General features: G+C 36.4%; 2 protein-coding genes across 2 annotated transcripts; both read left to right on the plus strand.

Moving 5' to 3' along the window:
- The first annotated feature begins 5900 nt into the window (after positions 1-5900).
- Positions 5901-12457, plus strand: LOC126794340 (protein FAR1-RELATED SEQUENCE 11). Its single transcript, XM_050521023.1, has 4 exons — positions 5901-6088; positions 8419-9447; positions 10028-10471; positions 11249-12457. Exons 2-4 carry the CDS (start codon positions 8473-8475, stop codon positions 11864-11866), a joined length of 2037 nt encoding a protein of 678 aa, XP_050376980.1. The 5' UTR covers positions 5901-6088; positions 8419-8472; the 3' UTR covers positions 11867-12457.
- A 5392-nt stretch (positions 12458-17849) lies between these two features.
- Positions 17850-21562, plus strand: LOC126794345 (protein NRT1/ PTR FAMILY 4.3-like). The gene is made up of 5 exons (XM_050521034.1): positions 17850-18231; positions 18866-19083; positions 19466-19918; positions 20215-20357; positions 20507-21562. Exons 1-5 carry the CDS (start codon positions 18039-18041, stop codon positions 21393-21395), a joined length of 1896 nt encoding a protein of 631 aa, XP_050376991.1. The 5' UTR covers positions 17850-18038; the 3' UTR covers positions 21396-21562.
- The last annotated feature ends 1506 nt before the right edge of the window (positions 21563-23068 follow it).

Genomic DNA, 23068 nt, shown 5'->3' on the forward strand with positions numbered 1-23068 from the left:
AGGAATCACCGAAAATATAAAGTAACCCACTCGTCAAGATCTCACGATCCTTTAGCCCCCCATTGGAAAAGGCACACAAGTCTATAAGGATCATGACCTCCCGGGTCTCAACTGAATCAACAAGTGGTCCCACCACACTACTATCCATTAAAACATACATCTCAGAATACAACTATTGTTCTATAAATTTGATTGAGTACCACACATGGTACTACTTCCCTCTTCCAAAACCACTGGAAAAGTGAAAATCCTTTTTCTTGGATTTGTCCAACCATTTGACAAAACCAATAGTTATCATCAGAACTCTAGAAAATGCTTCTCACAACTATAGCTACTTGAGCGAACACTTGTATGCACAAGTTTCACTCGTATCAGGCAGAGAAATACGACTTGCATCGATATGCTCTTCTTTTTATACCGGTTCTGCAATACTATTTAGAGAAAATTTGCACCCCAAATTCTAAATTATGCTCACCACCACATCCCATTACTCTTCGAAGGCAGACAACGTTTCCGTATACACTCGCTCTCCATTCGAATGTGGATGTTTGATATTCTTGATCCTCTCTCTCTATGTTTGAAATTTTTACGTGTTCCCTAAATATATATACCGATCACATCTACTGGTGTCGATCGACCATATTTCAAACTGTAATAGTCGATTGCCGAAGTGTCCACTAATGTATCATAACATTTATATTAGGTTTATAATAAAACTATCACATTATGAAGCGACTATATGAAGGAAACTTCTCGGAATCAATTGACACCATCCGATGTGATTAGTATAGATATATTTATTGATCATTTTAAAATTTCATCCAATTCGGACCTCGTTTGACCGTCGGATTTTTCGGTAAACTAAAAACAACACTAATATGCTCTAAGGGGGAACCCATTACCAAGATACGAATGCAGAAAGCTGTTTACATATTTGAAATCACATATTTTTTTCACCGATTGTGTGTGGTCGCAACGAGGAAACCCATTTGGCAAAACGCCGGTTAATGAGGTTTTATTATGTGAAAACGTCTTTTTTTTTGTTGACCGTAGGTAGAGACGGTCAAACCATGTTCAAAACGGATGAAATTTTTATAGGTTCCCTAAACATATATATCGATCACATCTATTGGTGTCAATCGACAATATTTTGAAACTAGAATTTATTTGTGACTTTTTTTAGAATGTTTTATAATAATTCTTTTATTGTTTCAAACCCTTAAATTAGAGTATTATATTTTTTTTTCTAATACAAGCCCGCAAGGCCCGGCTCGCAAAAACCCGCAAGGCCCGCTTTAAGTGGGCGGATTTGGATCTTCATATTTGTGAAAATACTCGGCCTGACCCGGCCCGCCACTTATTTAAATGTATTAAGGCCCGACACTCATGAGCCGGGCCGGGCCCGTTGACAAGTCCTACTCTTATAACTCAAACTTATTTTGTCAACCAAATAGCCTGTGAAATTACACATCTATCTTTTTACCATATGTTAATCTAATATTTTACTTAACAATTAAGGGATAGAAAAGTAAATAGCAAAATTAGAACATAAAAAAATAGAAAAATTATCTCATATTCTATAAAAAAATTACAAGCCACTACGTGGGAGGTTATTCACACCCATAGGGTGTGTTGATCACTAGCTAGTATAATTAATCAATTGCTAGGAAAGACTGAGTTTTTAATCCATTTGAAAATATTTCTTCTTCACCTTCTAGTGGATTCATCTCCATCATCAGGCTAATGCGAGTACGTGAGAGGTTTTACTGCTGGCTGGTGTGTATATTCACTCTTGCAGGACACCGACTGAGGTGAAGGAGGGGATCTTGAAGGGACGAATGGATTGATGCTGCATGGATGTATTCAGCCTTTCCTAGAGTAGCTATAAGCTCTTGTGGTGATTTAAGGCTCTGGTATGTGAGATTAATATATATAATTAATCACATTTTCACCCAACAATTGTTGGCAACTGATTCAGATGTGCTTTAAGAACTCGAAGAAAAAAGATAATTATACTCGCTAACATCAGCTTCCACAAAAAAGCAGTGTCAACGTTCTTCATTAACTAGCATAAGTTCCTCGTTCCAGCAAGAGTTCTGTTATATATAGAATAGTACATTTAGGTCAGTGTAGTGTGATTAAAATGTCCATGACAGAAGGCAATATGGTTATACAAGACTACAAGAGTAGGTAATGTTATTACTATCACATATTAATTCGGTCCTCTAGTAAGGTGCATTTTGTTTAGATATTACAATATCGCAACTAGCAAGAACTGCAGATTACAGAAAATAAGCTATCTAGGTGAGCGCGTAACATAAGCAGGATGGGGAAAGAAACTATGCATTGCTACCACAAGTTTGATAGAAAAGCATGGCTGCTGGCCACAACCGGTGTCTCAAAATAGGATTTCAGTTCCCTGAAAGAATTTGTGTAAGAAATAGCGTCAAATCAAAGCTACTCAAAGACCAGGAAATATAACTGACGTTTGAGACGAGCATATTTTGACAGCAATGACATAATGCAATCCAATCAAAAGCTAATTATTTACCAGAAAATCTAGCAGAGGTGAGACGAACATACATTCTAATTGCATCAGTCATTTTCAACAGTCGGGGTTGCAAATGACTGCGAGCCACCTCCATTCCACTGTGAAGATGTTCAACAGGCTTCACAATCAACACATTGTAACTTGTTAGACATAAACTTGGTCATAATTTCCAGATCGAAATATAATAAACTAGTAGTAGTTTTTTCGACTCATATAGTCTCACCGGATCTTGATATGTTTGTCTTCCAGGTGGTGATCATGACGATGATTCTGGCTGCAAACAAAAGTATAATCAATGATCTCTTCCTGAACTCGAATCATTCATACAGAAGTTCTCAAAGCGTACGTGCTATGATACTAACCAGATTGAAGGTGAGTAGCTCTAAGAGAGGAGCTGGATAATATGTTTCTTCACTTCCATGACAGTACTAGCTTCTCCCCCTATAAATGAGTTTGCTTCCATCCACATGCCCTTCAAAGCTTTTAACTCAGAAGAAGTGTCTCGCCATACAAGAGATTTCAAATCTCAGTCCTAAACCACTTGTAGCAAGCTTTTTCAAAATAAGTTTAGCAAGTGACATAAAAGATAGACATTAATAAGATTTCTTGTTATTACCTTATTGAAGGTGAATTCTTTTTTGGGGTATTTTAATGTATACCTAATTTTTAGAAGCTCTTTTAAAAAAAAACCCACCTATTTTTTTTCTTCATTATACACTGAATTATAAGCATTCGTTAAATCTAAATTACAAAATGCCACTATTAAAATCTGATAAAAATTAGTGATTAGTCAATCAATAAATTGTGCTCTCATTAACTGTCTTAATTATAGATTTTCTTTTACTCATCACAAATTTAGAAATAATGAAGCATTTCCTTTTTGATATATCTAGAATTCATAATTTTTTTAAATTTAAATCAATTCAAAATCGAAATCACTTTATGGTGATTTGAACTTTCCTTTTTTCTTTTTGTTGAATAATTTAAAATTTGTAATTTCATAGGTAATTTAGTTCATTTCAACTATTTATTTGCAACCTTAGTTTGAGGTAGAGATAAGTTTTGTTAATTCCTATTTAGTAGGTTTTTATTTTTTAATTACAACCTAAAAATTAGGTATTTATCTTTAAAGCTAACATCTCTTATATGAATTTTTACATCAACTTGTTTGTTAGGTATTTTATCATTCCAAAGATCTCTTTCGTAGGTTGAATTTGAAATTTATACTAATATGCATGTATCTATCTATTAGGTAATTTTTACATCAACATGTTTGGTAGACATTCTCTAATTTTATAAATTTCTTCGATATGTTGAATATTTATATTAATATGCATGTTTCTATCTATTAGGTAACAACATAGAGTGAAAAAATATGAAGGTTGAAACCTAGAACAAAAGATTTACCACACGAAAAATATTCATGGTACAATGATACGAAAAGAAAAGATTTGAGAAAAAATATATATAATGGATAACATACGTACCTTATTGATAGATTCAAAAGATTGAAAAAAAAATGATGAATGATACAAGTTCACAACAATTTTTGTATTCTCTCGTACGATCTATAAAAGCTAGAGTAGTGTTTGTATTCTGAAACTCTCATATGAGCTATATAAAGAATTTTTTCTCAAAAAAAATAATTTTGAAATCAAATCTTTCAGCAAATTAAAGTAGTGAAAAATCAATGGTAAGATTGAATTAAACATGTACAATAAATAGATGCTATGATTAAGGAAACTAAAATGATCAAAAGGGCAAAATATGGTTGTAGAAAAAGAATTTGGGTTTAGATTAAAAAAACATTTGGGTGTGGGTTTGATTTAAAAGAGTGGCTCCAATATTAGGTATATCTTTAATTTTCTCTTCTTTTTTCCATTTTACCTGTGAATCTGCAGTATATATACGCGTTGGACTTTATGTTACATTGACGCTAACTTTGTTTACAAGAGCTTTTATCCATATTGAAAATTGACTTCAAAAGTGATGATCCAAATGGACCTTCAAAATCAGCAAAAATGCCATAATCCTATTTTCTAGCACCCAAAATTTTGATGAGAAAAGAGCTAAAACTCTCCCGATTCTTTTGGCATGCATCCATGCTTTCTATTCAACTATTTAATTTATGTGAAGATCTTCTCTTCAAATTTTGCAATTTGGAATTCATACATTTTTATGATTGATCATTTTTTTTCCTTATAGATTCAAAACGGTTCTCTTCCATTATATGGAGATAGTGTCTGGTTCTCAGCAGTGCATGCATGTTTTCTGTTGTGTAAGCATATAAGTAGATGTCGTTGTGTAGGTTGGCGTATTTGTTGCTTACTTTTGGTATTAGATTGTAGATTGTTATTTTCAACTTTCGGTACTTAGATGGTGTAATTCAATCCTAGTGTGAGTTAGATTAGGGGCTGAATTGGCTCTTCTGATATACTTCAAAGTTGAGGCATGTAGGTCTGAGACCGGTTCTAAAATACTGATTTTTCCCAGAACCAGAACCGGAATCGAAAAAGAAAAAACGGTCCGAATTTAGCACCATTTGCTTTCGGAATCGGAATCGAATCGAATCGCAAATATTGGGTCGGTTTTCAGATTTTTACTATTTCATAAGATTACTGTAATATATATATATATATATATCTCAAAACCTTAAACAATAACCATATAAAATACCAACTTCAAAATGCAAATATAGAACGTCAACAACATCTTTAGTACAATTACCCAATGATCAACAATTAACATACTCAATTATTTCGAAAAGAATTGAGAGAGAGAGAGAGAGAGAGAGACTGCAAACCTATAATTATTTGGATTTTAGGGAGTAACAAAATAATAAAAGAAGTCAAGGTGTAAGGCAAAAGAATATGTTTTTTTTTTAGTTTATATAGTGATTAGTATGAGTTTAAGAAGTAAAAAAAAGTGATGTGGGATGCGGCGACCAAAGATGTTTCTTTAAGAGTTTTTCTTATATAGTTGTGAATACTCAGTACTAACGGTTTTAAAATGTTCAAAAATAGGAACTGGAATCAAATCGAATCGGTTGTTTCGGTGCGGTTCTTCTAGAGTTAGTTTTTTTTTTCTAAAATCAAATCGAATCGACTATTCGATACAATTCTGACGGTTCTAAACAGTTATCGGGTTTAAAGCATGGGGCCTAGGTGCATGTGTATCTATTGATTCTAATCCATCATCACTCATCAGTGAAATATTTTACCCAAAAAAAGAAGAAGACAAAAAACAATATCGAAAACGTTTTTGGTTTACTCTTTACCTTACGGAACCGGTCTTTCTTCCTTTTTGTCTAGAGAGAGAGAGAGAGAGAGTGGGGGTATGTCACTATGTCTGTCCGTTTGGGAATAACTGAACAAAACCCAACAATCTGAATCCTCTCCAATCTCCCAATTGTTCTCTCAAACCCAACTCTTGTGCTTCACCCTTTCCAATTCATCTGTCGTCGTTTTAATTTTTGGTGGCTGGATTTGCAGAAATGTAAAGAGGGTGTTAGCCATTGGTTGAATCCTAAGGCTTCAGGTAAACAAAAACCAAAGCTTTCTCTTTACAAATTTTGTGTGATTGTTGAGTTGCTTTCTCTATGATTCTGTATGGAAATCGTCAAACTTGGGAGTTTTTGGTCGAATTTGTTGGTCCTATTCAACGTGTTTTCTTTTATTCATATCAGCAATTTACTTACATCAGATGATCTCTACACATGTTCAGTTCTCATTGAAAACTAGTTTTCTTTGACCAGTATTACATAAGAATTTAGTTTGGTTTGGTTTGGGAAGACAAGGGTTTGAACTTTCATGTGTTATTCCATTTTCCCTTATCTGTTTATATGCAATCCAAAAAGCACATCAAATATGTTATTCTTATTTGAAATTCCAAATGCAGACCAAATAAAAATCTTATCTATATTAATCGTTTTGGTGTAGCTACTGAGCTTCCAAAGCTTGCTCGCTGCTGTTTTCATTGTTATAAGTAAATAAGTCCATGGATGGATGTGTTACTGATTTTCCAGAGTTTTCTTAACCAAAAGGCTTTTTACCACATTTTGCTTTGCTTGTGGAATGTATGCTGATTTTGCATTGCTTGCTGAATATATGTTCTTGTTCTCAGCACCTTTTTTTCTTTTTCTTTTTTTTGAATGGAAGAGTTGGCTTTTGTTAGAATCTTGCTATGAAGTAAAAAGAGTTAATCTGATATAATTTGGAAGTTTGATACTAAAATGATGGGAGGGTTGTGAGTAAAATACTGGTTTGTATATGTATATAACGAAACAAAGCATTGTAAATATCATTTCAGATTTCTTGGTATAAAAAAAATAATGCCTTGGAATCATTTCCAAGTTAAACCACCACATTAGTCATAACCCCAGGTTTGGGTTGTGAAGTAGTGTAGTCCGCAATTCCGATCTTGGGATAATCCAATACTTATTCATTTCCAATCTGACATTAGGTGCTTAGCTTATTAGAAATTCTTCCGGTTGTCGACAATGAAAGATTGAAGAGCACCTGGGAGGGCTGATTGACTATATGCTTCAGTAGGTCCACATGATTGGAGAAGGTTAAATCAAAACATGCACTATATCTCGGTTGCCCCTTTCGAGCTTGAGCATTTCTGTTGTATGCCTAGGTTTTTATCCATGTTACCATATATTGATCATTTTAGTTGTAAGAAACAGTACAAAACCTTGTTTACTTGTTCTCCATGTTTTCTTTACACTGCATCCAGCTTAACTTCACCTCTTTTCTTGAACTCTTCAATGGTGTGACTCAGAACTACCTGTTCACAGAGGCGGATCCAGGTACTGAATTTAGTCTAGCTAATTTACCTCCCCTATAAGTAATCGGTTACGTCAATGTAATTTTCGTTTTTTTTTTCTTTGGTTAAATGGTATTTCAATACAATCACCTTATTAAACCCAATTTTAGAGGAAAAATTGGGAGGGGGGGGGGGGGATAAGAAGAAAATAGTATTATTACATAGAAAAGAGGTTCTCTCACAAGAAAAACTAGAAAATAGGAAATATATATTATGAAAAAGGAGGGAGAAAAGAAAAGAAGGATAAAAATGTATAAAGTAAAAAAAAAATCCATGCTAAGGTTCGAACCCAGGATATGGGGTGTCCTTGTAAAGATCAGTAACTCCACAAGATTTTAGTAGTGTCTGTGCAAAAGTTTATATTTATTGAAAAAACAGTCTGGGCTGCAGCCCATACTGCCCTTCGAACAGGTCCGCCACTGCCTGTTAATCTTGTACAAACATGTTATGTTTTTGTGATTGATTGGTACGTCTTGTCTAGTTGAAAGGTTGAATAATGTAATGGCATTGGCAAAGGTTTAAAAGGTTAATGAAACGTTTCTTTTGCATGTACTAATTTGGTATACATACTATACGAGTGTAATATGAATACGATTGATGAGAATGGATCCTTTTTTTTTTCTATTTTCTTTTTGTTTCAGAAACCTCAACAATGGCCTGCACTTTACAGGGCACATTGTAATCCTTGAATATGAGGTCATTTATGGTGTTAAGATGTGGAATCATGTATACAGCATGTTGGTTGCTTATTTATGGAGCATTTTTGCATGGGGACATACCTCTTTTATGTGGCCAACTTTTACAGTGCATATATTTACACCATACGTGTACATTGAAGCTGCATAATGTTGACCCTAAAAGACCATTTTCCTTTTAGTGGTTCTGTCTTCCCTTTTATTACTTTTGCCTGTTGAAGTCAGTTTAGTGAGTTCCTTATCATATCAACCTTGCCTGTTACTAAGTTTTCAAGGTTTTAAACTGTATTCATACGCATGCTTAGTGGATTCAGTCATTAATACTTGTTTTGTTTACAATATCAGATGCTCAGTGGATGCAGTTCATAGAGTCACTTAAGCTCAAAAAATGGTAGTATAATGTCTAAAGAGGGAGTCATGTTGGTGGTTTATGATGATCCCTCAGACCAACAATCTTTCTCTTGGGATGATACCACCAGCAGTGAGGAATCACTTGATGAAACTAGGCTTTCACTGGAGACCACAAACGATGTAATTCCATATATTGGAAAAAGATTTGCTACGCATGATGCGGCTTATGAGTACTACAGTGAATTTGCGAAGCAATGTGGATTCTCAATCCGGCGACACCGTACAGAGGGAAAAGATGGGGTCGGCAATGGACTTACGAGACGCTACTTTGTCTGCCACCGTGCTGGAAATAGTCCAAGTAAATCATCCAATGAAAGTAAGCCTCGAAGAAATAGAAAGTCCTCCCGATGTGGATGTCAAGCATACATGCGAATTAGCAAGACAACAGAATTGGGAGTATTGGAATGGCGTGTCACAGGTTTTGCAAACAATCATAATCATGAACTCTTGGAGCCAAACCAAGTTCGTTTTCTTCCCGCATATCGAACTATAACGGAATCTGATAAGAGCCGGATCCTTATGTTTGCCAAGACAGGAATTTCAGTACAGCAAATGATGAGGCTCATGGAGCTTGAGAAGTGTGTCGAACCAGGTTATTTATCCTTTACCGAAAAGGATGTGAGAAATTTACTCCAGTCATTTCGGAAGATAGATGCGGAACAGGAGAGCATAGACTTGTTAAGAATGTGCAGAAACATTAAGGAGAAAGATTCAAACTTTAAATTTGAGTGCACAATTGACTCAAGGAACAGATTAGAAAATATTGCATGGTCATATGCATCCTCAGTACAGTCATATGAGATATTTGGAGATGCAGTGGTGTTTGATACTACTCATCGCTTAACTGCATTCGACATGCCACTTGGGGTATGGGTTGGAATAAACAATTATGGTATGCCTTGCTTCTTTGGCTGTGTGCTTCTTCGAGAGGAAAGTGTCAAGTCATTTTCATGGGCACTGAAGGTGAGTCCCAATATATGTGTGTGTGTGTGCGCGCGCGCCGGCGTGTATGCATGTCTGTGTGTGTGTTTTATGTTGCTTCAAGCATCTAAAACGGTCACCTTATATTGCACAATTGAACATATGGTACTTTAAGTTAAGTAGCTGAGTCATTAATCAGTTCATTATGATAGTGGAATTGTGTGAAGGTAGAATGTTCTGAATTTGAGTAATCATATAATTAGGGTGGTGGTTATATTACTTTAGATTGGCAGGCAATCTCTCAAGGATTAGCCTGTCAGATTTTAACCATGCCTAAAACTTTTTTGGCTGAGTGAAATTTTGCATTAGAGGGAATACTAGGGAGCACAAGTATATTTATCCTGCAATTCATGTGAATTGGGAACTTTGTCTTACTGCATAGTAAATGCAGATCATACTTGTATTCAGTATATGCTTTCCATATATTCCAGTTTGCTAGTTTGAATATAATTTATATGGATTTTGAATACACAACACATCCAGCATGTATATTTTCATGAAGAAATCTTATTGTTCCCAGATTTGACGGTGGTTTTCTGTTTTGTATTGAAATTTATTGAAGGCATTTCTGGGATTCATGTATGGGAAGGCGCCACGGACCATATTAACTGATCAAAGTTTATTTCTGAAAGAAGCAATAAGCGCAGAGATGCCAACAACTAAACACGCACTATGCGTGTGGATGATAGTTGGAAAGTTTCCATCCTGGTTCAATGCTGTTTTGGGTGAACGTTACAATGAGTGGAAGAGTGAGTTTTATCGCATTTACAATTTGGAGGCCATAGAGGATTTCGAACTAGGGTGGAGGGACTTAGTAAATTCTTTTGGACTTCAGTCTAACCGGCATATAGTCAACTTGTATGGTCTGCGCTCTCTTTGGGCACTACCGTTCTTGAGAAGCCATTTCTTTGCAGGAATGGCTACAATTGGTCAGTCGAAGTCAATTAATGCATTCATCCAACGATTTTTAAGTGCGCAAACTCGGCTGGCGCACTTCATTGAACAAGTATGTTGTCCTCTCTTTCCCTCTACAGCCAATATAATTTCAGTACTCCATTTGTTTTCGGAACACTTTTTTATACCAAAAGTTGAATGAATAGCCCACCACCCCAAACAGAGAGAGGAACAATTTATAAGTCAGAACAATAGAGGTAACAATGCAGGGCAAATGTAGAGCTGCAATAAGGTGTGCCTCTGGTCCATAGGTTACCTACTTTTTAATTCTGAAAATGCAGTTTATATAAAGTGTGTGCTCGGTGAACTAGCCAAAAATTTGTCAGCTACTTTAAAATCTGTAAGTACAGCTACCAAATATGGGGACCATATATGGACATTGATTTATTGAACTTTTCCATCCCACAGTTTAGTATGACCCATTCCGTTGTGCGTCACTCCGAACCACAGGCACCTTCATAATTTTTGACATATATCTTTTACTTGTGGATTGCTATCTTGGCATCTAATATACATGTGATTAATAAGATTGGAATCTAGATTACTTGAGGTTGATTTTTTTTTCTCTGTATCTTCCCACTTTGTTGCAACTGAAACTTGTGCATATATGTTGTTGGTCACTGTTCATTTTATATTTATATCATAAAAGCAGCAACTTTGGGCTGCAGCATCTTTTGATAGAGAGGAGTTCTCAAGTTCATAAGTCAACACTAATTTTAAGCTTTTAACTTAGCTTCTTCGTTTATCAGGATGTAGTGCAATGAGGCATTTTCTTTCTTAGGTGAAAACTCTTGTGTGTATTATTAATAAGTTTGTTTTGCATGAGCAGGTGGCTGTTGCTGTTGATTTTAAAGATCAAGCTGGAGAACAACAAACAATGCAACAAACTCTGCAAAATATGTGCCTGAAAACAGGAGCACCGATGGAATCCCATGCTGCCTCAATTCTTACTCCTTATGCTTTCTCTAAGTTTCAAGAACAACTTGTTTTGGCTGCGCACTACGCATCTTTCCAAATGGATGATGGTTTTCTTGTTCGACATCACACGAAAGGTGATGTAGGCCGTAAAGTATATTGGATGCCTCGGGAAGGCATCATAAATTGCAGTTGCCATCATTTTGAGTTCTCGGGGATCCTTTGTCGCCATGCACTTCGAGTTCTCTCAACGGGAAATTGCTTTCAGATTCCTGATAGGTATCTTCCTGTGCGTTGGCGTCGCGTCAGCATACCTTCTGAGAAACTCCTTCATACTGTTCCAAGTGACCATGCAGAAAAAATACAGTTGTTACAAAGCATAGTATCAGCTCTGGTTACAGAATCTTCAAAGTCTAGGGAGAGACTGGATATAGCAACTGAGCAGGCATCAATCCTATTATCCCGGATAAGAGAGCGGCCTGTTTCATTTCAAAGTATAAGAGACAGTGCCCCAAATAATAGGAATATATGATGCAATACCGTAAAAAAGGCTTTGTCTGAAATTCTTACAGAAAGCAGAACTTGTCTGGATTTGGATGAATGGACGAGCAGGCTTGAAAATTACACTTGGCAATACTTTTATGAGTTCGGACGTGGGAGGCAGTGTTGTGTGTTGGATATTTGTAGCCTTTTATGGTAAATGGTGTAATACTTATACTGGAGGAATGGTTACAAGTTTTTTTTTTTGAGGATGGACGCTGGTGAGATAGGTACTGAATAGAAGAAATCTGTGCCAGCCGATGGCAGGTATGTTTTGCTTCAGATATGGTTATTATGGAGTTGCTAGTGTGGATTGAAGCTTGTACTGTTAGACTATCTTCCTATGCTCTAGGGGAATTGTAAGGAAAGTCATGCTGGCATATCTTCTGTATAATTGCAGAATATTCTATATGAGGATTGTATATTAAGTATATTAGCTGTAACTTTCCTTATATGAATTCTAGATAGCAATCTACTGCTAACTTGTAGGATCAGAGGAATTACCTCTTGTATTCACTCTTGTATAAAGAATGCATCTCAGTATCAATGATATTCATTCCTTCAAGCCATATTAATCTCATCTTTTTCAGGAATTGGTCTACTTGCTTTGGGGAATCTGGAAGGAACGAAATAACAGAGTTTGGGATGAGAAAAATGGCTAGGTTATGAATGTTGTTATTTCTAGTATGGCCCGACTAACAGACTTTCGTTTGATTAAAGAAAAGGCTGGTTTTAGCAGAGTTAGGGTGAGAACTGTGGCTCGATGGAAACCGCCCTCTTCTGGTATTGTTAAAGTTAATGTGGATGGCTCTATTAATAATATTTCAAAGAAAGGAGGGTCAGGTATTGTGATCAGGGACTCGGTTGGGAGTTTTCTTGGTGGTGGTGGAAGACCTCTTGCGAGGTTGTACTCGGCTGAGCATGCTGAGGTACTTGCCTGTCAACATGCTATTTCCATGGTGGTTGCTCATGACCTTATGCCTGTTATTGTTGAGATGGATGCCCAAGTAGTGGTTAACCAACTCAATAGTAAGAAGGCCTCAAATTGCTCGATGTTGGGGAGGATTTATGAGGATATCAGGTTGTTGCTTCAGCCTAATGCAATTCGCATAGTCTCTGTCCAGCATAATGCTAATGGGGCAGCTCATTCTCTGGTTGCTTATTTGAAATCTCTATCTGCAGAGACATATTCTTCTTCTGTTCCTTCTTTTGCTTTGGCTGCCATAGCAAACTTACAATTCTACTATGTAATCTTTTTGTTTCTCAATAAAGCTTTTGACCTCTTTGATTAAAAAAAAAATAAAAATACAAATAAATAAAAGAGGCACTCGTTTAGTGAAAACTCGCAATATTTAACATGACGAATTATAATGCTCTGTGTTGCTACCACATATTGGCCGGAATGCCAGATGATTGAATGCAACTCGAAGGCCATGTTGGGAGGAAAAGACTAGTGGTAGAAGCTGGAATCAAAGTTGGTTCATGGCTTCAACGGTGGAGCACTTATATCTGTATTTGCCGTCATCTTGAGTGAATTATCTTGCATCAAAATGTTTTCCTGCCAATCTCTTAAATGAGAAACCTTCTACCTTTAAATTTTGTGGCAAGAACAAACTCATATTAAAAGATCAAATCCCTTTTAGATCAGAGCTCCAAGAAGAATATATACAATTGATGGTAGAGGAAAATGTTATAGCTGGCAACACAGAAGACCAACATAAGGTTTTAGATCAAGAGGAATACACTGGAACTCAAACTTTTTAGAAAAGGAACAAACAAAATAGAGGCTCACAACGTCAAATCCATTGGGAACATGGGATCGATACACTCACAACTAGTGCCTAAATTGGATTTGCATATCTTTTACCATGAGTTACTATGATCGTGAAGTGGAAGCATTTACGATATTTCTTCTTCCTCCACTGATTTGAATTTCATGACGCAAGTGAGCTTGTGACTTTCATGGTATCGATTGTTACAGATAGCCAATATGCCACCTCTCTTCGGCAGTAGAAGCACTGATGCTATGCATGAGCAGTTTGTTACTTCCACCATACATCACAGTTTTTAATTTGCCAACAAATGTAGCTGTTATCATTCCCACATTTGATTAAACTAGTTACAGTATTGAGAAATCAAGTGAGTGGAAACTGGAACAGCGTGGAAGAAAATGGTTACCCTCTCCAATAAAAGGGGGGCCTGGATGGACAAGTGAAGAGCCCTCCTTAAATTCAGGTTCAGTAGTGCATCCCTAGTATTGCTAGCTACTGCCTACCAACCAACAATATTTGAAAAATAGGGTGGTTCTTTGAATCCACTTCTCTCCTTTTTCCCTAACTTGCATTGGTCCAACGTCTTCTCATTCTCTACACCCTAATAGAAAATGAGGCATGTCTAAGTTCCTGCTACTGCTGACTTAAATTGAATCAAAATGAGTGGATCTTGGTTGACTTAATGACATATATATGCACAGTTGAAAAGCACAATATGAATTTACAGAGTTGAAAAACCAACCAGATATTTTAACACACATTTAGCTTCCAATGTGGTCATGAGGACCAAGGGAGTTCATATGAACGGTTAAAATGAGTATGAAGTTTTGTATTTATTTTCAAGTTTCAATATGCATGTCATCCAACAACTGTTTATTTAAAAGTCTTCACTTTATTTTTATTTTAATATTCTGATTAGAAACTCTTCATGTGTGGCAATGGAGAAATTTTATATACACTCCCAAAACCTCTTAATACACATCTCTAATATTTTTGAATTAAAAGAGATTTTGTAGTTATGTGAAAAGACGAAAACAACCATATATCACAAATTATGAAAATATAATACAAATTAACATACAAAAAACAAAATTGATTTGGAAACAAATTAATTTAAAATTGCAAGGGAATTTAAGATGACTCCTATTATAATGGAACGTCTGGTATGAGAACTTTGGATAAGGGTGTGGCTATTGTCACCCTATCATGTTCTTTGTTCACCTGACATATGTTCTAATTATTAAAAAACTATATTAACCAAGTATAAAATGATTAATACTAAATACTTCATTGGTCTTTTTGCTTTTTCTTTTTTATTTCCCATCATCATTGATTTGCTATCCATCTCACCAAATTATTACGTTAGCTTCATGATAATCATCAAAATATGTACAATACCAAGAACAAATAGAAAGAATAAAACTTTTCTTCGTTAGTCACAAATGTTAACATCATATCTCTAAAGATAAATCGGAAAAGACAAACATGGAAATTGTTGTTTGTTTTTAAAAAAAAACATGGAAATTGTTTGTTTGTTTGTTTGTTAAAAAAACATTAAAATTGTTTGAGATTGTAATAAGATAACGGAAGTAGATTAGATTAGGAAATTTTGAGAATTACCATATATTAAAATATTAAATGAAATATTTTAATTAACAAAAGTAACTTCTTAATTGTATATGTAGAAGGATAATTTGGTGAAAAGAAATGGGTGAAATGAGTAAAATTAGATTTTGAAATATCAAATAATAAAATAAATTATGATTAAGGATAGATCATGTACGGTTGTGTATTTAGTAAAATATTATAATTAGAAATTAAAATAGTGGTGTATTAAGAGGTTTGGGTAGTGTATATAAAATTTGTCATGGCAATGGAGCCAACAATGAGAGAAAGAAAGACAGAACAAGCGAAGCAAAACCATCCACCACAATTTTATATTTTCTCTTGAAAATGATGAGAAAGCTAGGGAGTGATCTAAGTAGCACGGACACAGACACGAGTGTCTGTATTTGACACGATTTGATACGTAGACACGGTATATATAAATTTTTTTGGACACGGACACGTGGTGGACTCCGAGTGATCGTTCTTGGTACTAGAAAATAAAAACATGGAATACAACCATCATGAATTTACATGATCCACATTTGTTTTGAATGAAATCGAAAACGGAAAAACTACAACGCAAAATTTCTAGGACACCCCAACCAAGCTGATCGATCTAAATGGATAATGGTAGTCGGCAGAAAATTGCTTGCTTATAAAACTAGCCACTTTTATACTTGGCACGAGAATGGATTAGATTCTTTGACTGCAAAGTGGGGGCTGGATTTTATAAGTTAAAAACTACATATGAACCGATTTCCTCATCACTTCTAGTTCTCTAATATCTTGACAGATATATAAAATTAAGAACATAATTGAGGATTACGAACACTAATTGATAATGTTCTATATATGCTTTACTAATTTTGGTCTGTTGACATATGATTTGGAAGAAGAAAACACAAAGACATTTCCATCCAATATGGAATGATATCAAAGGATATGAAATGTGAAGTAAATAAACTAGATGATGAACACCAAATATTGTAAATGTGTGTGGTGAGTTGGGATCCACCCAGAAAAATATATGTTGTGTGTCTCCACTTGGTCTCCCACTTTTTTGCATATACCGGCCTCTACGGAAGACATGAATTTCACGATTGACTTTGCCTCCTTTGCTGGCAGACCTATGTGTTAGTTCCAAGTGTTGCATGGCCTATAGGCTCAAACAATGGGAGGAGAGAAATGAGCTCTCATACTTCACTCTAAGATCGAAGAACAGTAATATGCGATCTACGTACAGTTCCCCCCACTCAAACTCTAATTAACATTTTATTTTCTTGCAAGGCCCGACTGAAATTTAAGTATTGAGGTTACCTGACCTAATCGAACTGCAGCAACATTGTTTGCTCAAGTGCGAGAAACACAAAGGTACGAGACACAACATGCATATCCCATTTTTTCCTTACTCATTTTTTGCTCAATTTTCAGGATTTCTAGAAGTCATTTGGCATTTTAAATAACGAAAAAAAAAACATGCAGATCGCATGTACGAGACACATGGATGAGAATGGTGAAGTTGAAATTGTAATTCAATAATGATGCAAAAACGCTAATATAAATCCAATTCCGTTTATCTATAGTTGCAGAAACTCATATTAGTTAGTTGTTCAAGATTAAAATCTAACCAGTTATTCTTACTAACGTTGTATTAACATGCAACCTAAGAAGATGCTCGTTGAAAAGGAGTGTCATCACAGAGTACTCATCGCAAGTACGAGTCTACGATACGTTTCGATAAACCGGAACGCAATTATGCCATGCGAATAGACAGTTGCTAACTTGCTACCTTGGAACACGTACATGCATGAGGACCTTATATAACAAGGAAGGGAAAACTGGAAACATATATATATTTTGAGCATCTAAACACTAATCATGGATAGTAAGCTGCTCTGAAGAAAGCATAAATGGAATTTCTCAATTATAATATGTATGGTGAAGAAGTTCTTATTCTAAAGTACACTCATTGACCTTATTTCGATCAAAGGTCTAAAAGTTTAAACCATGGTCTATTGGTCTATATATAATATTCGACTGCCTCTTTCGTTCCAAGTTTAAAACATAAGTCAGTAACAATTTGATGCATGTAATGCGAAGAATTATTTCTTCAGATGTATAAGTTTTGTCCTTTCCTACTCCACAAGATGCTTCTGCAATTCTTGTCTCAACCTAATAAAGCTTTATGAAATGGGCCAAACATTGAAACATATACAGGCAGCTCAACACGTCAACTCTTGCCGCTGGAGCATAAAAACATCAAGACTGTAGCTGCACATCCTCGAGTAGTCCAATACTTGTTAATTTGATAATTAGTTGACCACAAGCAGTGGTGGGGAGGAAAGTATGAATAGCCGAAATGGATTTGCAACTTCTGGTATAGCACACAACTAAAATCGATCAAAGGCCTGGTGCAAGTGTGATCCACGTGGTTATAATGCGTGTGGATTTAAAACTTTCTTTCTTCTTCTTTTCTGCGTCTACAAATCTCACTCAATAAGGATAGTAGATTGCCTATAAATTCAGATCCCCTCCCCTCAACTTCAGCAATATCGATATCACAGAGAGAGAGAGAGAGAGAGAGAGAGAGAGAGAGAGAGAGAGCAACAAGAAACAGGCTAGGGCCTCCTCCTTCACATGTCCTTATCCCTTTCCCTATCTGGCTCTCTCCCATAGCTCTAAGGTTAATTAGTTCTACACTTAATTATACCTGTTTGAAGAGCTGTATAAAGCTAACTAGCTAGCTTGAATTGCTAAGCTTTTGGTACGTCATATCAGACAGAAATGGCAGCAGAAGATAGGAGACTGCAGAGTAATAATCTTAAGGTTGAGAGTCAGGAGAGCAGCATGAATGATAATCATTGTCATCATCATGAGTTAATGGGTGGTGAAGAGGTAGTCGTCACTGTGGATTGGAGAGGCAGACCTTCTAATCCCGCCAAGCATGGTGGAATGAAAGCTGCTTCCTTTGTTCTTGGTACGTATGCATACACCCTTCGCTTTCTATATATCCAGATAATATCATGGTGTATATATCTACATAAATTACGAAAATTTAATCCTCTTGCCTTTTGTTTTAGCTAGCTATATATAGCTTCGATCGATCTTGTTTCTCTTTGGTTTTGTTTGCCTTTTTTGTCGTTTTGTTTTGGGGTTTTGACGACAATTATTCCGATCACAATCAAAGGATTAACTCACTCCTACATCCAACTTTATGTTCGGACGTGGGGTCGTCACTTTGAAGCTTTGCCGGAATATACCGTTCGGGTTCCTACTTACCAAAGCAACGACACCCGAAAGAATGATTTTCTTAATTGGTGCATTACGAATTTAAGAGTTCATATTACCTTATTACATATATTTCTACTAGCTAGCTGATTCGCTATTTGTGTATATGCTTACAAAACCCTAAATGTATAATAGACATGCATGTCAATGCAATATCAGATTTGGACCCTATGGAAACTACAACCATCTTTTTTTGAGTAATACACTACAACCATCTTATACGTACCCTTTATTAAATGTTTCGACGTTTTAGTTCACGTAAAATTATATATATGGTGTTGGTAATTGACGTAGGTAATTGGTTGGTGTGATATAAATTTCAGGGCTTCAATCATTTGAGATAATGGCAATAGCGGCTGTTGGGAACAACCTGATAACATATGTGATAAATGAGATGCATTTCTCATTATCCAAGTCTGCAAACATAGTGACAAACTTCATTGGAACCGTCTTTCTCTTGGCCCTTGTTGGTGGCTACCTCTCCGATTCTTATCTCGGCTGCTTCTGGACCATGCTTATCTTTGGCTTTGTCGAACTTTCGGTACCTCTCTCTCTCTCTCTCTCTCTCTCTCTCTCTCTCTCTCTCTCTCTCTCTCGGTTTTAGCGACGAAGATAGTAACACCATTTTTTTGTAAACGTTCAACGTTCTTGACTAGCACTATTATTTTTTGTATTTGTTGGTAGATCGATCGAGTACCATATAGTATTTCGGTCACGGACTTGTACTTAAACATTAGTATATAACCATATATATAGTTACATATGTGACGACTTCGTCTGCCTACCACAGCAGCATGACTATATATTATTGATCAATCATAGCCCTAAACCCTAGCTATTAGGGATTAGTTTTTGGTTTTCAAGTGTTTAAGTAGATCAAGTACGGGAGGTCAATAAATGTTCGTGCATGTTAACATTTGCAGGGTTTTATATTACTGTCAGTCCAAGCTCATCTTTCGCAGCTTAAGCCACCACCATGCACCAACAACAACAACACAGCTGTTGGAGAATACTGTGAAGAAGCAAAAGGGTTCAAGTCATTGATCTTCTTCATAGCTCTCTACTTGGTGGCATTAGGGAGTGGTTGTGTTAAGCCCAACATGATTGCTCATGGAGCTGATCAGTTTAACCCTGCAGATAACCCTAAACAATCCAAGAAACTTTCCTCCTACTTCAATGCTGCTTATTTCGCCTTCTCCGTCGGAGAACTCATCGCTCTCACGCTTCTCGTTTGGGTCCAAACTCATTCGGGGATGGATGTTGGCTTCGGTATCTCTGCGGCTGTCATGGCTGTGGGACTCATCTGCTTGGTCTCCGGTACCCTCTATTACAGAAACAAGCCACCTCAAAGAGGCATTTTCACCCCCATTGCTCAAGTAAGATTTTTAATTAATTACTTCATTTCCCAACAGGAATGCAACTATTCTTGTGTGAATTAATTAACATAAATAGTATAGTTTGTATATAATTGGTTTCTACTATTTGCTCTACATGTGTAGGTAAGCAATTTTGTTTGCTCACGAATATATTTAACATGGGTTGTTGAATTACTTGAATAACATAATCATCTTCTTACAAGTACTAGACAAAATAATGAACATACTATTCATGTCTGCTGACTCATGCATGCATGATCATATATTCATATCGTGTCTAATTTCGTTTATTTCAGGTTTTTGTGGCTGCAATACTGAAGAGAAAGCAAGTGTGTCCATCCAATCCTCACTTGCTTCATGGAAGCCAAATCAATGTGCTAAATGACAACTCCGCTCTCTCTTCTGACATTGACCCTGTTCTTCATTCTGGAAAGTTCAGGTGGATACGATTAAGAAACATACGAAAGAACAATGATTTTCACAGCTATAATAGTTATAAACACAGCTCTTCGTCTGATTCTAGTTTATTTCAGATTCTTATTACCATGCATATTCGACTATATTGACAATAATAAATATATGCATCAGGTTCTTGGACAAGGCGTGCATTAAGATGGAAGATGGCACAAACACAAAGGAAAGTCCATGGAGATTGTGCACAGTGACACAAGTGCAGCAAGTGAAGATCCTTCTCTCAGTGATTCCAATCTTTGCTTCCACAATTGTTTTCAATACCATTTTGGCTCAGCTCCAAACTTTCTCAGTCCAACAAGGAAGTGCTATGGATACCCAACTCACCAAATCTTTCCATATCCCTCCGGCCTCACTCCAGGCCATCCCGTACATCATCCTCATTTTCCTTGTTCCTGTCTACGACACTTTCTTTGTCCCTTTCGCAAGAAAGCTCACCGGCCAAGAATCAGGAGTCTCCCCATTACAAAGAATAGGAGCTGGCCTGTTCTTTGCCACGTTTTCCATGATCTCAGCTGCTGTAATGGAGCAGAAGCGAAGGGAAGCAGCTGTTATGTCCAACAAGACATTGTCGATTTTCTGGATCACGCCGCAGTTCTTGATCTTTGGGTTATCGGAAATGTTAACGGCAGTCGGCCTCATTGAGTTCTTCTACAAGCAATCCTTGAAAGGGCGGATGCAAGCATTTCTAACCGCAGTGACATATTGCTCGTATTCATTCGGGTTTTATTTAAGTTCACTGTTGGTCTCTCTGGTGAATAAGATCACCTCTTCATCTTCATCAACCGGGGGTTGGCTTAGTGACAATGATCTGAACAGGGACAGATTGGACCTTTTCTACTGGTTGCTAGCAGGACTTAGCTTCCTCAACTTCCTCAACTATCTGTTCTGGGCTAAGTGGTACTCTCACAGTACTCCATCTTCCTCATCATCTCAACAAGACCATTACAGATATGGCACTACTGCTGCTGCTGCCACTGCGAATCATGCTCATAATCTACCATAACCTAAACAATGAATATGGTGTTCTAAGATTATAAATGTGAATTATAAAGGGGATTTAGTGAAGGGCTTCTATATTGAGGCTCTCCGTCAATGTACAGAACACATGCCTACGACATGCATGTTGTATAAGACCCTCCCAAATCCTCGATTGCTATTTTGGTATATGCACATTATTTAAGACTCCTCGAGATATATATATATATATATATATATATGCCTAGGTGCATGATTAAGCAGCATGAATGAATAACCAGAGAAAGGAATATGAAGGGTAGATGAGCTAGTTTCTTATATTGTTAAAAAAATTACTCCCTAATCCAAAAATTCCACCTCTGAGTATGAAATCTGTCCATGCTAATCATTACTGAAGGGCCAACAGAATAGGACTGAAATCTTATGATATTATCCGATGCTAATATATCTAGCTAGAGCATAGGTTTGCTTTGCGCACACTAATTTTTTCAAAGTAACCGCACCACATAGGTGAGGTGCCGAAAGTTGATGGTCCTCGACAATAAGGGTTGAGAATGGGTGCCTATCTGAAAATTAAATAAACATAAAACATTCTTGATCTGATTTAACTGGACTAGACATACAACAAAAAACAGATGGAGATGATCGAACTTTATCGAACTAGCTAGGCTTTCCAAGAACTTTGATGAGTAAATTGTTAGCTTATAATAATTAACAAAAGGGCGGAGGAGGTTTGTGGCTGGCTGGCTGGCTTTATGGTTTTGAATGTCAAGAATGGGTGCCTATCTGAAAATTAAATAAACATAAAACATTCTTGATCTGATTTAACTGCACTAGACATACAACAAAAACAGATGGAGATGATCGAACTTTATCGAACTAGCTAGGCTTTCCAAAAACTTTGATGAGTAAATTGTCCCAGCACAAATAAAAAAAAGAGTAAATTGTTAGATGATAATAATTAACAAAAGGGTGGAGGAGGTTTGTGGCTGGCTGGCTGGCTTTATGGTTTTGAATGTCAAAAAGGGAATGAATAGCAAAGTGATGGGTTAGATAGGGATCCATGATGTATATGTGTTACTTTTTGAATTCAGGAGGGGGTCCTTTGCTCTTCAGAGAAATTTTAGCATCATCCAATTAGAAATTTGATGCATGCATATATGGGCAATCAATTAGAAAGCATACTACAGGAAGCAGCGAAGTTTGTTCCCATTTTGGTGTTGTTAAGTCAATCATAAAACCTTTCTGAAATGAGACATGTCTCAAACATGTTTTTGAACTTTTCATGTTGGATGGTGCCCATGTATAGGGGCCCTTGGTATCCCTTGTTGGTTTAATGAAAATTTTACTTGAATGAATGATTCATTCGTTGTTGGCCAAAAGATCGACATGTTTGAAGGTGGCCAGTCCCTATTCATCATTTGTGATTTTATCCGTCATGGATCTAATTATCACATTGGTAAAAATATTTGACAATCTACTATGGCATAACTAAACCATAATCATATCCTAGCTCTCTTTCTCTAACCTATTCCGCCATAACCTGGATATAACAGGTTCAGTTTCCGACTGTTCTGCCATTCGGCGTTGCATTACCAACAAAGATGGTCTCAGCAAGGAAACCAGATACTCCATCTAACTCCCTAGAGAATTACACATCTCTGGCGCTAGGGAACTATTCATTCATTTAAAGAGAGGAAC

Source organism: Argentina anserina, chromosome 5 (assembly GCF_933775445.1).
Source record: "Argentina anserina chromosome 5, drPotAnse1.1, whole genome shotgun sequence".
Lineage (NCBI taxonomy): Eukaryota > Viridiplantae > Streptophyta > Magnoliopsida > Rosales > Rosaceae > Argentina > Argentina anserina.

Coding starts and splice junctions, on each gene's coding strand:
- LOC126794340 (XM_050521023.1), top strand. CDS start 8,473: ATGTCTAAAGAGGGAGTCATGTTGGTGGTTTATGATGATCCCTCAGAC. Junction 9,448..10,027: donor CATTTTCATGGGCACTGAAG/GTGAGTCCCAAT, acceptor AATTTATTGAAG/GCATTTCTGGGATTCATGTA. Junction 10,472..11,248: donor TGGCGCACTTCATTGAACAA/GTATGTTGTCCT, acceptor TTGCATGAGCAG/GTGGCTGTTGCTGTTGATTT.
- LOC126794345 (XM_050521034.1), top strand. CDS start 18,039: ATGGCAGCAGAAGATAGGAGACTGCAGAGTAATAATCTTAAGGTTGAG. Junction 18,232..18,865: donor AGCTGCTTCCTTTGTTCTTG/GTACGTATGCAT, acceptor TATAAATTTCAG/GGCTTCAATCATTTGAGATA. Junction 20,358..20,506: donor CTTCATTCTGGAAAGTTCAG/GTGGATACGATT, acceptor TATATGCATCAG/GTTCTTGGACAAGGCGTGCA.